Raw genomic sequence first — 15,593 nt, forward strand, 5'->3', positions numbered from 1 at the left:
ACTCTATGTGCTATTGTTCTCGTTTTCATGAACTCTTGCAAACAAAGCCTTTTATTCTTCAATTTTTCTTTCTGTGTTAATGATGTCTTCTCAAGCAGGAAAAAAAATGCCCTTGCCCACCTTTGCAAAACCACAAAAATTTCCTTCTTCCTTCCTTCCCTTCTTCCTTCCTTCCTTCCTTCCTTCCTTCCTTCCTTCCTTCCTTCCTTCCTTCCTTCCTACCCCAGCCTAACATTATTCCATTGGTTAGAAGCTATCTTCAATTCTCATGGTTAGAATTTATTGCTCTTCTCTTGGTCCTCAGATAGCAAATATTTCTTCTATTTGGCTTTTGTATCTTGTTGAATATGAGGACAGAAAAATTCAAAAGAAATGAATCCTTATATTTGAAGTATCTACAAAGAGTTTGTTTTGAGGAAGAGATAGGATTTGAGAGCATGTTGTCTTCAATGAATGAGAAAGTACATTCCATGTATGACATCGATATAAATAAGAATTAATGCAGGACAAAATATGTGACTTGTAACAGTAAGCAGCCTAGCCTGGCTGGAAGAGAAAAGCATTTTGGTGGAAGAGAGGGGAAGTAATATTGAGAAGGTAATCTTTATATGAAAGGCTAAAAACTTTGGACTGTGTCCTTTACACTTCTTTTTTTTTTGAAATCGATGGAAACTGAAATTTGGCTTTTTCTTTTTATAAATTTTTATTGTTATTATAAAGATAATATATGAGGGGTTACATTATATTAGTCATATAATGAATACATTTCTTTTTTGGACATCACCCCTTTCCTAGTTCTCTTCCAGTTTTTCCCTCCTGTCCCCATCCACAAGTTGTATAGTTCATTTTCAACATAGTATCTAGTGAATACCACTGTTGCATCTATTCAGTTTTTTCATACTTTTTTATTGTTAAAAATGCTGTACAGAGGGGTTACAGTTACATGAGCAAGGTAATGAGTACATTTCCTATTATGTATTGTTGCCTCCTCCTTTGTTTTCCCCCTACCATCCCTTCCCTCCCACCTCCACAACTACACCACCACCGCCACCACCCACCCCTGCCCGCTGAAGTTGTAAAGTTCATTTTCAACACAGTGTTTTGTGCATCTCATTGTTACACTGGGTCAGCCTGCATCCTTATTTAAGCATTTTGTCTTTTTCTTTTTCCCTCCCCGAATTAGAGAAGTGTATATACAAGATGCAGGGCACCAACATCAAATACAGTGTCTATTCAGTTTTTATTCCTCCATTTCTCCTTACCCCTCCCAAGGACAGAAAAATAAATAAGGTAAAAAGAAAGGGAAAAAAACCCAACAATAACAAAGAAAAAAATGAACTTTTGTTTCCATTTCCTGGAGTTCATTTCAATAAATATTATTTTGTATGATCAGAGGGAAACTGAATTTTTGCTCCCTGGGGGAAAAATCCACAAAAGCTTATACACAAGTGATTTTTATATGCGAGTAATTTTACAGAGACCACCGATCTCTGTAGTTTATACATAGACTCAAGGTTAGGAACTCTTAGGCAATGTGAGGACACTGACAAGTTTCAAACCCATGGACTCAAAATGATGAGTAATTTTTGGCCTATTATTCCAGAGACATGCATAGGCTAGGCCACCATGGCCTAGGGAATAAGGGTACGTGTATTCAATTAGTCAAGTATAGTTGAACAACATGGGTGAGGTCATAAGGGTCTGAACTGGGGTGGTTGGCCAGGAAATGGTGATTATGGGAGAAGCTTTGAAGGAAAGCCAATCTAGTGACTGATTAGATACTGAGGCTGAAGTTGAAAGAAGAGCCAAAGATAACTGTCATCTCTGGTCACTCAGTGACTGGAAAAAAGTAGGCCTCATTCTTAGAAATAGTAATCAGAGAGGGGACCTGGTTTTACAGGGAAAGTACCTAGTTTAGTTTAGATATTCCGAGCACTTAATGATCCAGTCTTAAACCATTGCCATGCTGGAAGCCAGATAATGATACCTTTGGATAAATAGACATATAATAATTTTACTTTAATTCACATAATCTCAAAAAGGAGCCTAAAACTGTTACCTAAAATAATACCATATTTATTATACACAATATCTAACGCTCTCTAAATGGAACTTATAAGGTTAAACATAGTAATATCAATTATCTTGAAAAAAGTATGAGAATAAATGGTTAGTCATGTAAATAACTTTAAAATACTTTCTTAGCCAGTTATGGGAGGTGAGCTTTAACCCGAGGCTATGGGCCACCACAGACAATTGATGTTGCTAATTGCCTGGTTTCCATGACCCCCTTCCAGTAAGAGTGTTTTGCTTTACTTTTAATAAGCAATCACTTGTCTACTTCCCACTTCATCAATTCATCAATTCTTCTTTACATGTGATAACTCTAAGACTAGTTGACTGGTTCCACCAGGTGTAACATAATGATAAATATTATCAAGAACATAGTTCATCAGGTGTAGTGGTGCATGCCTATAATTCCAGCACTTGTGAGGCTGAGGCAGGAGGATTGGAAGTTTGAGGCCTGCCTAGGTTACATGGCGTGCTGCTGTTTCAGAAAGAAAATGACACAATCTAGGTTCCATCTTAAAACAATAACAAAAAGTTATCAGTGATTTTGGAAAGGATACCTGTAACTCCTAGTGTGCATGAGACGGAAGAGACGAAAATGAATCAATGAAAGTTTCAAGTTTAAAGAGAAGTTTCAAGTTAGATGACTGAATAAGATCTCCCGTTCACTGAGCCACTTATTAAGAACTAGTATTTTGTCCATTGTGGAACTGTTTATTGAAAAATGCTCCCTAAGTGTGAATGCATGTCTGTAAGCATCATCTTGAATAAGATTCAAATACCTGGAAATAAACAACTTTGATAAATGCTTAATTTAACAAGTAAGTTATATCAGGGAATCAGAACTCTATTTCCTATGAATCTATGAATCTATAGAGAATGGAGAGTTATTTCAGTAGAAAGATCAGTTAGTGTCTTACCTGCAGTGGACCACGACAGGCCCTCGGCCCCCAGAAGCCAGTCTGTCTTCCTCCACATCCAGCATTAGCTGTAGGAGGGGCTGGGCGCTGTCTGGAGTCTTGTGATCTGGCCATGAGGTGTACCAGTAATGCTTCACATGCTGGGTGTGACTTCCTTGCTGAAAATAGCAAGAGCCACCAAATGCCTTATTCACTTGGGCAAAGAAAAGTGTCTAAAACACAAGATTGAATGCTTCCTTTCTCTCCCATCTCCCTGGTCATTTACTTCGATGTGGAAAACATATCTAAATTCTTTTCTTTTTAATTCTTTCACCTTGAGAAAACCTGACCTTAAAGTTGGACAGATTACCTCCAGATCTCTATCTGATTGGATAATATAGATAATGTATGTGCCATAGGCTAAATATATGCTTATATACTTTGTTACAATAAAGAAAGTGTCAGGTAAGAATATCACCAAGAAAGAAAGATATATTGTGTTTTCCCAGGACAGGTTATTCTAAAAATACCAATCGATATAAGAACTTTTGTTTTATATTCAGTTGTATTAATAACTCTACATCCTATCTCACACTTCAGTATTTAGTAGCAGCAAGGAATCAAAGTAGGGATTCCTGGACTGGAAACACCTGGAAGGCTCATGTGCATCATGTCAAGACAGCACCAGAAGGGGGTGTGATATGGATCAGGCTTGTGCTGGAAAACAGGTTTTGGAGCTGAGTATGCTGGTACACTCCTGTAATCTCAGCACTCAGGAGGGCTAGGAATGCACTTCAGTAATAGAGCACCTTGCCTACTTATATGCAAGGGCCTGGGTTTGATCCCTAGCTGACAACAAACAAAACAAAATAGGTTTGGGTAAATGCTTTCTTATACTACACTTTAAATAAAAACCAGCAGCTCTGCCTCCACTCTGCCTCTTCGTGATGATTTTATCCCTGCACAGAGACTGCAGATAATATTGAAATCCTTGGGAAGATTATTCTTTACAGGCCAAAATAATACCATGGCAACATTCCTCAGCATCTGTTGCCTATGAGCTAAATAAGTTAATTTTTCTATGACATAAGCTGGTCTGGGGAAAGTCCCTATAAATGACTGGAATGCCAGGATTTTGAAGATATCATCAACACTTCAGGCTCATGTTGCTTCCCACAACCACCCACCCCTGCAGATTTTATCCTTCAAACTTTGCAGGCCTTAAAGCTGCTGAGACCAACATGATATTTTAAAAAATCCTGATAAAGCCTCTAGCAGGAGCCTTGCTGGGTACAAGTGGCTCACACTTGTAATCCTCTCTACTCAGGAGGTTGAGATCTGAGGATGGTAGTTTGAAGCCAGCCCAGGCAGGAAAGTCTGTGAGGCACTTATTTCTAATTAACTGCCAAAAAAGCTGGATGTGGAGCTGAGACTCAAGTAGAACTCTAGCCTTGAGCAAAAAACAAAACAAAACAAAACAAAACTAAGGGACAGTTCCCAGATCACAAGTTCAAGCCCCAGCACATGTGCACATATACATCGCCCCCCCCCACATACTCACACACACACACGTTAAATGTAAGATGCTCTATTATCCAACAAAAAAAGTCCTTAATGTCCTCCTTTCATTAATTTAATTATTCCACATAATAACAGTAGCTGACAATAAAAGAATACACAAAAGAACCATTGGAGTTTCTCTTTAATCTTAATTATATTTTAGTATGAATCATTTCAAGTTAGAAGTGAAATCTTCTCACTTCATCTACTTTGAAGATAGCAAGAGCTATCTAAACTTACCTTTAAGATGAGGTTTCTCACTGTGTAGTTATCACATTCATTAACACTGATAACCAGCACCTCTACCTTCCCATAGATACCCCTCTTTTCTGGCCAGTAGAGCACACATTTCTGGTGGGGGAGGGGATGGGGAGAAAAAGAACACAGCAATTATTAATGGATGTTGTTAATGTTGGAATTCTTTTCACTAAAGCACCTCAAAAGATTTTTTTTTAACTTTCTTCATTAAAAATCAGTTACCATAACCCCTGTTCTCACTGTATTAATTCGGGTGCCCTGCATTTTGTATATACATTTGTCTAATTTGGGGAGGGGAAGGGAAATAACAAAATGCTGAAACAAGGATACAGGTCGACCCATAACAATGAGATGTACAAAACGCTATGTTGAAAATGAACTGTACAACTTCGGGGGTGGAGGGGAGGGAGGAGCTGGGGAGATGGGGAGGGAAGGGATGGTAGGGAAATACAAAGGAGGAGGCAACAATGCTCAATAGGAAATGGACTCATTACCTTACGTAACTGTAACCCCTCTGTATAGTATTTTTACAATAAAAACATATTAAAATCAATTACCAAAATTTAACATTCTCTTGACTAATTACCTAGCAACTGTTCTGCATGCTAAAGTCATGCAGGAAATTCATCTGTACTCAGCATGCACAGTTTCCTTAATCTATTATAATAAAAAGTACACCCCCACATTATAATAAAAATATCTTCACACTCTGACCCTTCTTCAAATAAAGTGGATCCTTTTATCTTTCTTTACACAGGCAAACCAGACTGATGGCTTAGTGTTAAGACTGACTTAATGTCAAGCCTCCAAGAAATCTTTTAAAAATACAGTTTCATAATCCACATCCCCCCATGTTCACGTATTTACATGTGAATATTCTGATGGCATTTACCCACCCTAGTTCCATTTTCACATATATACCTTGACTAAAATTATGAAAGGGGGACATGAGTTAAGATGTGTGGTACTGCCAGGCGCCGGTGGCTCACACCTAGCTATTCAGGAGGCTGAGATCTGAGGATCACGGTTCAAAGCCAGCCTAGGCAGCAAAGTCCGTGGGACTCTTATCTCCAATAAACCATCAGAAAACCAAGTGATAGAGTGTTAGCCTTAAGCTGAAGAGCTGAGGGACAGCGCCCGACCAAAGTTCAGGCCCTGTGACTGACCAAAAACCAAACCAAAACAACAACAAAAAATATGTATTGTCCTCCTAAACTGACATGCTGAATTGAAACCTTTCTGTATAACTACTTAAAGATAGTAATGATAAAAAGAAGAAAATAGACTGGAAAAAAAACAGAGTAACATTTCCCTCTGCAAATCTATGAGTTGCCAAATCTCTAAAATTGTCAACATTTGTTAAAGGTACTCATACTGAGCAATTTTTGCCTGAATTCTTTCAGTGGAGCATCAGTTATTCCTAAGTGCTTATCTGTCTGGGCACTGTATCTCCTGGATGAGACAGAGAAGAGTGAGTGACACATGCTCTCTTGTCCATTCCAGGCTTCTGGGAAGGTGGCTCTCAGAACCTATAGACTGCTCATTTGCACCCTGACTCTAAGCAAGAGTTGGACAGATGTCTGCACGTTTGTGATGAATAGATGTGCTGCTGCTGCTGTCCAAGCTCCTGCATCCTCTTGAATGTCCTCCTTGACTCCTTTTCCCAAAAGCAATTGGCAGCCAGCTCCCAGCAGACAATGCAGTGTGACTTGTTCATTCAAACAACCCTTAATTAGCATCCCATCTCCTTTCTGAGATACAATAGCTTATTTTTATATACAGAATACACTTCCTGCCTCGTAGAAGTAGAATAAGAGACCCAATAAAAATGGGTGCTTTTGAACATAAGATTGGAGAGAGTTGATAATGTCATTATTTCAAGGGGTTCAAGTCCATGTTCAACTTATTATTCTTGAACACTTTTTTTAGGTATTATGTGTTGTAGTGCTAACAGTGATACAAAAGATGAGAAAAAATGGAATTCTTGGTAATTTGAAAGAGTACTCTATATAGAATATAACCTTAATTTATCACTATTGTTCTGAGACCTGTCTTTATTCTTCCAGTAAAATTATCTATTTGATTGAATCAATAGAATGGAGGAATTAATAATATGGAAGAAAGAGGGCTCTTTTTGAGAAAATGATGCCTATCTTGTGCAAAATTATCATATTGAATGGAAAGATTGTGGACTATAACTAATTTTTCATAATACATGATTTATAGCAAAAGTAGAATGCAATACAGAGCAAATGCAAATGTATTTTTATGAATTTTCTTTTCTTTGACTAGCCTCTGTTATTCCTACTAAGTTAGGGGTCTTATATTTAAAAAGAACATACAGTTAAGTTTGTTGCTTGAAATAAAACACCCAATTTTTTTTGGCCAACCTGGGTCATGAACTCTGGGCCTGGGCTCTGTTCCTGAGCTTCTTTTGCTCAAGGCTAGTGCTCTACCACTTGAGCCACAGCTCCACTTCCAGATTTTTCTGAGTAGTTTGTTGTATATAAGAGTCTCATAGACTTTCCTGCCCAGGTTGGCCTTGAACTGCAATCCTCAGATCTCAGCCTCCTGTGTAGCTAGGATTACAGAGGCATGAGATAATGGTGCCCAGCTTTAAAATATCCACTTTAAAAAAGTTATTTGCTTTTTAGATTCTATACATTTAACATCAGAGATGCTTGCTCTGTGAGCTAAGATATGTATCATTATGTTGAAAATAGCTTGAGTAGATAAAAAAGATAATTTTTAAATGATTATGTAAGAGGGATAGATTGTGGGATATTGTTTAAAATTGCTATTACTATAGTAAATTTTTCCTATTGTTCCGACTCAACATTAATCATATTGATACAGATTTAGTATTAAAAGTAATTTCACCCTTTGCCCTTTGGTCCTTCCATACCTCTTTGATAGGCAGAGAAGATTGTAAATAATATTATTTTATCATTTTTATTTTACAGTACCAGGATTTGAACTCAGGGCCTAACACTTGCTGGGCAGGTACTCTACCATTTAAACCGTGTTTCTAGCCCCCCCCCTTTTTTTTAAAAACAAACAAACATTTCAAGTAGTGTCTTGAGTTTTGCTGGGGGCAACCTGGATCAGAATCCTTCTATTTATGCCTCTCAAGTAGCTGGGATGAAAGGCTCTCTTTTATTCTTGGTATAAAGCACAGATCCTCTTGAATACCTCATGCTGACCCCTGACTTGAATGTGACTTTTCCAGTCCCAGCTCTAATCCACCCTTCCAAATTGCCTACAACTTTGAACAAACTAATACAACATTTGCTTTTTCTCTAAATCAGAACAAAATATTCTATCTATCCCCTTTCCTTCCTAAAGTCAATGACTAGAGATTTTAACCTTGGCTGTATACAGTCATGAACACACCTCTGGCCATACTCACTTCTTGCACAGTAACCTACTTTTTCCCACCATCAACAAAAGATTTGAGGAGGTGATCCAGGGCAGGGGTGAAGAGGAAGAGGAGAAACCTGAGAGCTCTTTGGCCTTGGGTAAGTTGCTTAGCCTCCCTGGGCTCTGGGGCTTTTAGTCTAGCAGGTGATCTGTATTACAAGGACTGATATCCAGGCACAGTATTAGTACTCAGAAAGTATTAGTCATTTGCAAGGTCATACAGCCCAGTTTCTAGACTTTCTATGTATTTTGAGAAACTTCTTGAATTACCTATCTTGATCTGTTTTAATTACAAGTAATAGCAAATATAACTTTTCCTTTGGTGCAGTTAGAATTCGACAGCAAATTTGATTTTTGTTACTAATTTTATTAGAAAAATGCATGTTCTCTTTCAATGTCCAATTTAAAGAGCTTAATTTTGTTTTTGTCGTTGCAGTGTTGGGGTTTAAATTGAGGACCTTGTACTCTGACTACAGAACCACACCTTCAGCTCTGACTTTTGCTCATTATCTTTGAGACAGGTGTACTCCCAGGTGAGGTCCACCTGTATTAGGCATATTGATAGCTAGGATAATAGGCGACCCCAAGGCGCAGCACTTGAGAAGGGGATATCATGAACGTTTGTCTATCTCAGCTAGCCTTGAAGCTTGATCCCAATAATCTCTGCCTCAAAATATTAAGATTACTGGCATGAGAAAGTGCACGTTTGAGTCTTCATTGACACATAGTAATTATACATATTCATGGGGTATAGTGTGATACTTCAATACATGTGTACAATGTATATGGATCAGTGTTGGGATAACTGGCATATCCATCACCACAAGTATCATTTCTAAAAAAGATATACTTTATTTTAAAACATACTTTACTTGTTATTGAATAGCTATTTCCCATCTGAATGCATGTCAGATTTCATAATGAAATCTAAGGCAAACATGACATACACTTAGTAAATATTGCAAAAAAAAGTCTTAGAATGTGTTTAATTAAGCAATGACATCTATAAGAGCTGTCATTTGCCTTAATGAGATAATTATTATCTTTAATTGCACTCATAAGATTCTTTTAGTTTGCCACTTGTAAGTTTAAAATATTTATATTAGGCTAATAATAATAATACTAGCATAGTGCTTTCTGTTGTAGAATATGTTACCCATATTAAAATATTACTTAATTCCTTCCAGTATCTTTGCAAGGTAATAAGCCATATTTTTAGTCACACAAGATTCTTTTCTTTATTGTCAAGTGATGTACAGAGAGATTACAATTGCGTAAGTTAATGAGTGCATTTCTTGTCAAACTTATTACCCCTTCCCTCATTTTTCTCCGACTTTCCCTCTCTCCCAACCCCTGCCCCCAAGTTGTATACATCATTTCTAACATATTGTTTTGTGTATATTGCTGTTTCATTGGTCTCTTTGTTTTTCCTTAAACACACCAGGAAAGAGATTCAGGAGATTTTTACTAGCTGATTTTTCTGCCTCATTCCCTTGCATGCTTTGATCATAGATGCCCACAGCCAACACTTGATTTATATTGCAGACTTACTTAACACATCTCTCAAACCTATCTCTCTAACCTTGCTCTGTTTTATTCTGATAGCATATACCACTGATACTGATATACTGCATTTAATAGTCACATAGATATATATATTATATACAGTATATACACAGCTATCACTGTATATAACTATATCTGATGTTTATTCTGTGCAATTTGTTGTGTCTCCTCTCATTAGATTTGTAGAGTGCATGAAGAAAGGGGTTGTGTTAGTTTTGTTAATAAAGATGTGATCCATGTGTTTGCATTACTGCTGGGCAGTAGAACATTGGTAATTGTTAAGTGAGTGAACGAATGCACACAAATGCACACAGCATTGTATGCTTTTCTTTTTTAAAAAAGGACAATGCCATGCAGATTAGCTAGAGTACTTTAGCTATTGAAGATGATGGTATAATTGAGATGAGGCTGGAAAGCACTTTGGACAAACATTATTTCAAAACCTCACATCTTCTAGTCAAGTAAATTCACATCTATGAATATATCTTAATGAAATAATCAGAGGCATGAATAAAAATGGTAGCAATCTAAGCATCTACTATTAAGGAAATGATTATACATGTATAGCACATTTACATAATGAAATTGTGGCTGTTTTGTTTTTAAATAATGCTTTGATCACTCAGAGAATACTTAGAACATGTTAGGAGCAGAATACACAATACAGTACAAATCACAATTTATTTCCTTTGTGTCAGTCCTATGCCTTTCCATGTCTCCCTCTACCACCTGCCTCCTCCCTGTCTCTAGATTCTTTAACCACTTAATAGAAGTCACCATCCAAAAGTCTCTGGGATTTCTCAAACTTCAAACTTGAAAAGAAAATCTCATTTTCTTCTCTACTGGATCTTCCTGTAACTGCCCCCTGTCTCTGCAAAAAAAAAAAAAAAAAAAAAAAAAAGACAAAACAAAACAAAACAAAACACACACACACACACACACACACACAAAACCAGGTTCATGACATCACAATCACTCACTCCAAAACTAAAAATCTGGAAGCAAACCCTCATTTAAACCCTCATTTACCTTTTTCTCATTTAGTCAGAACAAAGTGTCGTGGCATACTTTCTAAGTCTATTCTATTTATCAATATACTCTGCTATAGCTTTAATTCAGTACTTCCTTTCTTTTCTGGCCTGTTCTATCACTGCTGAAAATATGTCTCCTTGCTTTTCTCAAACCTAAACCCTCTATCTTGCCATCAACATACACACGTTACAACTTACTGATATATAAGGTACAATTTCATGGCATACAAATTACATCATGCCACTCTACATCGAAAAGATTGTTAGAGGCTATCTGTTGCCTGTCATTGAAACCATAGTTTCATAGTTCTCTTCTTTTCAATGTTACCTTTTCTAGCTTATGTGTGGAGCTTAATTGACATGAAAGATGTAAACACAGAGGAAGAATATGGTTGTGTTACATCTTAAGAAGAATCGTCAGGTAATTCCTGCACATTATGAAAGATAAATCTAGTATTTGATTTTTCTAAGCTCATTAGTGAGTCTCTTGCTTGCCTTGGAACATCTTGCTTCTTTGTTTAGCCCGTTGTTCTGCTAGGTCAATGCATGCATGTGTGGTCTTGGTAGTTAAAAAACATGAATGAAAATATGGATTCTATCAGTCACTAACTTGGAAGACTTAAATGAAATGGCTCGAACTCTGAGTTTCAATTTTCTCATTTGTAATATAGAAGTACTAAAACCTACTTTATAGCATGAGACTGAGAATGATCTGAATTTATGTACAGCTGGATTTAGTGCATTTAGCTAATAAATAGCTGTGGCTAGATGTATCTTTCACAGTCTGTAATAGACTCAACATTTCCATCTACTTCCTTTCTTTCCAAGAGGAATAAAGATGCAACACAAAACACACAGAGGTGGTCTGAAGACTAACTCCTTAGAAGAATACAAATCCTATTTGCCATTTTTAGGTGGATTTTATTCCAGCTTGATAGGTTGTAGACATCATATCTTCTCTAGTGATAAAATAATTCATGTTAAAAGACCATGATGAATTGGAACATTGTGCTCAATATTACTTTATTTTTGAAAGTCTTTTTTTTTTTTAGTTTTTTTTCCCTCAGTGTTAGCCTGGCACTATCTCTTAGCATTTTTGCTCAAGGCTGGCACTCTACCACTTGAGGCACAGCTCTACTTCTGGGTTTTTGGTGGCTAATGGGAGATAAGAGTCTCATGGGCTTTTCTGTTTGGGTTGGCTTTGAACTGTAATCCTCAGATCTCAGCCTCCCAAGTAGCTAGGATTATAAGCATGAGCCATCAGTTACTGGATCTTGTTGAGGTTTATTTAGATGAAGGTACTCAATTTTTCCAGCAATGAAATCTCTGATCATAATATAAGAATAAATATTTTCAGGCCTATTTCTTCATGTTTTTGCTTATTCTCACTTTATAAAAAGTGGCTGGGAATACTGGGATTATTAAGTTAAAGATGGCAATTTTCTTATTAGAAAGTAGAAAGGGGCCTAAAATAAGTATGTAGTGTGGGAACTTCTCAAGATAACTTCATATTTTTTGAGGAAATGATTTTTGTCTATTTCAAACAATGAAGCTTAGCACAATTGAAAGTTGGCATGTGTTCAGTAAACAGCATTTTCCTGGTAGTGTGAAGACTACTGTGAATTCCCTTTCAGCTATGTTTCTCACTATCATTTTGATCTGTAAAACATCAAAGTTCTCTCTAAAGTATTACATTAATATCTTTAGAAAGTCTTGGCAGAAAAAAATTTAGTTCTCTTAAAGGCCAATGAGTACTTTTTAGTCAAATATTTCTTGTGTAAGTTTTAGATTCTTTTTGTAGGAAAAAATAAGTAGCAGATAACATGTAAAAGATGCATAGCCTAACATATTTGACTTAGATGCTCCTAGAAGAATTCTGGCTCAGTGGTCAGAGTACCTTCCTCACATGTCTGAAGACCCAGGTTCGAGTCCCAGCACAGAACAGCCAGAAACAAAAAGGAAGGAAGAAATAAAGATAAGAAGTACTAACTGGTATAAAAAACAAACACAAAAAACCAATCAAGTTTCCTTCTTAAATGAATCCTCTATAACACATGGTGCTTTTACATGCACAACTTCTCTTCCATAATAGTAAAGAATATATAATATTTAGAACTTGCCTAGAGATCATACCTCATTTTTTTCTTTGAGTTTTGTGATCATAACAATCACAGGGCTGTCTTCCTGCCAAACCATCTGCCAGAAGTCATTCACGGTGTTGATCATAGGACCCTGAGTGGCAATGAATGCTTTCTCCTTGCCACTGTAGCCCTAGTTGGAGTAAAGAGACAAAAAGAATGGGGTTTTAAGTTCGAGGTTCACAGTGCAAGTTTAAGTGAAAGGTCTTCAGACTAAAAATAATCATGTGAGTCCAAAAACAACACAGATTTCAGCAACTTTGTGGAGTCTAGTACCACCACATATATGATATTTTTCCACCAAGTCTAGTGTGGTATTTGGAGACCATAATAAAGAGATTCACAGGTAGAGAGGGTTTATTGTAAAGGACCTACTACCCATATTGATATGACTACAACAAATACACAGAATACTTGCTAATAAGTAAATTAAACTTTACTCTGAGGTGTTAAAATTCCCATTTTAAACAATAAGTCAACATGTTTAGTGGAAAGAATTTTTTATCTTACCCTAATATAATTTGCATTAATGTAGGTGCTCAGTGAGTCAGTTATGTTTTTTGGTCTCAAACACACTCTGCTGAGGGGATCTAATAAAGAAAGGAAGAAAGAGTATATTAAACAGATGTGCTCTTTAAAAATTCCCTAGGATGACAATAATAACAAGTAATATACTTGTAAAATTTCATATAGTACTCTGAGTGGGAATAAGAGATAACTAAAAATGTAAGATGTCCTGACACAGCCAATATGTATTATAAAATTGGCTTTAAATAAAATTACTATTAAAGATGGTAAGAGCTCTAATTAATTTCAGAAGATTAAGCAGTTCAATGGAATAAGATGATATAAAAATATAGCCTTTAATTCTTTGACATTCCTATAGACTAAAGATGGAGTGTAGATCACTCCTGCTTAGAGATGGGCAGAAATGATAGACTCACGTCTAACTCACTTCTATAGTTCACTTCTAACTTAGGACAATGTGCTAAAGTGACAGAATGTGACATGTTTAAATGGTAGATTTCTTCTTGCTCTCTTTTTTAAAAAATAGTTTCATTCTTTTATTATTTTTTTGTGAAAATACCATACAGAGGGGTTACAATTACATGGGCAAGGTAATGAGTATATTTCTTATCAAGCATTGTTGCCTCTTCCTTTGTTTCCCCTTCCCATCCCTTCCCATCTCCCACCCCTCCTTCCCCCCCACCCCCCGCCAGCCTCTGCCAAAGTTGTAAAGTTCATTTTTTGACATAATGACTTGTACATCTCATTGTTGCAATGGGTCCACTAGTATCCCTATTTAAATAATTTGTTTTTACCCTTCCCCTCCACAAATTATACCAGCATCAAATACAGTGAAAGCAGGGGTTATACCATGGGGGAGGGACATACAAGGCAACAAAGAAATCATCTTATAAATATGTTAGAAACAATCGCATGAAAGAAAAAAACATTTGAATCCTTATCTTGGGGTTCATTTCACCTAACATCAACTTATCTCACCTTTTCTGCTCGACTCAGACATATACTAGTTATTGCAAATAAGGGAAACCATGGGACCTATGTTTCTTTGGGCCTGGCTTAATTCACTTAATATAAATCTTTTCCAAGTTTTTCCATTTCCTAACAAATGGGGCAATGTTATTCTTTCTGATGGAGGCACAGAATTCCATTGTGTATATATAACACATTTTCTTGATCCATTCATCTACTGAGGGGCATCTGGGTTGGTTCCATATCTTAGCTATAGTAAATAATGCTGCAATAAACATAGTTGTGCTGGTAGCTTTAGTATGGTCTTGTTTGTGATCATTTGGGTAAATGCCCAAAAGTGGGATTGCTGGGTCATAGGGGAGCTCTATGTGGAGTCTTTTGAGAAACTTCCATACTGCTTTCCAAAGTGGTTGAACAAGTTTACACTCCCACCAGCAATGTAGTAAGGTTCCCTTCTGTCCACATCCCCTCCAGCATCTGTTGTTATTAGAATTCTTGATTATAGTCATTCTAACTGGGGTGAGGTGGTATCTCAATGTTGTTTTGATTTGCATTTCTTTTATGCCCGGAGAGGTTGAGCATTTCTTCATGTGTCTATTGGCCATCCTTCTTTCCTCTGGAGACATTTCTCTTTAAGTCTTTAGCCCACTTATTTATTGGGCAGTTGTTTCTTTGTTTATGGGGGATTTAATTTTTTGAGTTCCAGGTATATTTTAGATATGAGACCCTTGTCTGTTGTATAGTTAGTGAAGATCTTCTCCCAATCCGGGGGCTTTCTATTGATCTTGCTAGCCATGTCCTTTGCTGTGCAGAAGTTCTGCAATTTCATGCAATCCCATTTGTCCAACCTTTCTTTGATTTGTTGTGTTTCTGGGTCTCAATTAAAAAAATTTCGGCCTGTGCCAAGGTTGCTCCACCTCTTGGCTGGATTTTTTTCATAGGAAATGATCATGGCTTGAGGCTTCTGGCGTAGCTCATGAGGCACACATGGCAGAACTGAGGGGGCCTATAGCTCAAAGCCACGTGGTCAGGAGACTCTTCTGTCGATCACATCTTCAGCTGATGATGTCACCAGTCAACATCTCAACTAAAATTTTACAAATGACTCTAAGCCAGAACTACCCAACTAAACCCCTCCTTAATTGCTCTGAGAT

At 36.9% G+C, this 15,593-nt stretch overlaps 1 protein-coding gene across 2 annotated transcripts in view; it reads right to left on the minus strand.

The window, feature by feature from the left end:
• Ptprr (protein tyrosine phosphatase receptor type R) overlaps positions 1-15,593 on the minus strand; it is a 213,489-nt gene that overhangs the window by 15,767 nt on the left and 182,129 nt on the right. The window contains exons 9-13 of one of the 2 annotated variants that reach the window (XM_069988669.1): positions 13,453-13,532; positions 12,938-13,075; positions 4,770-4,880; positions 2,991-3,148; positions 1,905-1,987 (exon numbers count right to left, since the gene is read on the minus strand). In XM_069988669.1, coding sequence (XP_069844770.1) covers positions 1,951-1,987; positions 2,991-3,148; positions 4,770-4,880; positions 12,938-13,075; positions 13,453-13,532 — 524 coding nt within the window. In that variant the 3' untranslated portion in view covers positions 1,905-1,950. Of the gene's footprint in view, positions 1-1,904; positions 1,988-2,990; positions 3,149-4,769; positions 4,881-12,937; positions 13,076-13,452; positions 13,533-15,593 lie in introns of those variants that run through there. The other variant, XM_069988668.1, reaches the window with a different exon arrangement.

This window comes from Dipodomys merriami, unplaced genomic scaffold (genome assembly GCF_024711535.1).
Source record: "Dipodomys merriami isolate MVZ:Mamm:240054 unplaced genomic scaffold, mDipMer1.0.p SCAF_10, whole genome shotgun sequence".
Taxonomy (NCBI): domain Eukaryota; kingdom Metazoa; phylum Chordata; class Mammalia; order Rodentia; family Heteromyidae; genus Dipodomys; species Dipodomys merriami.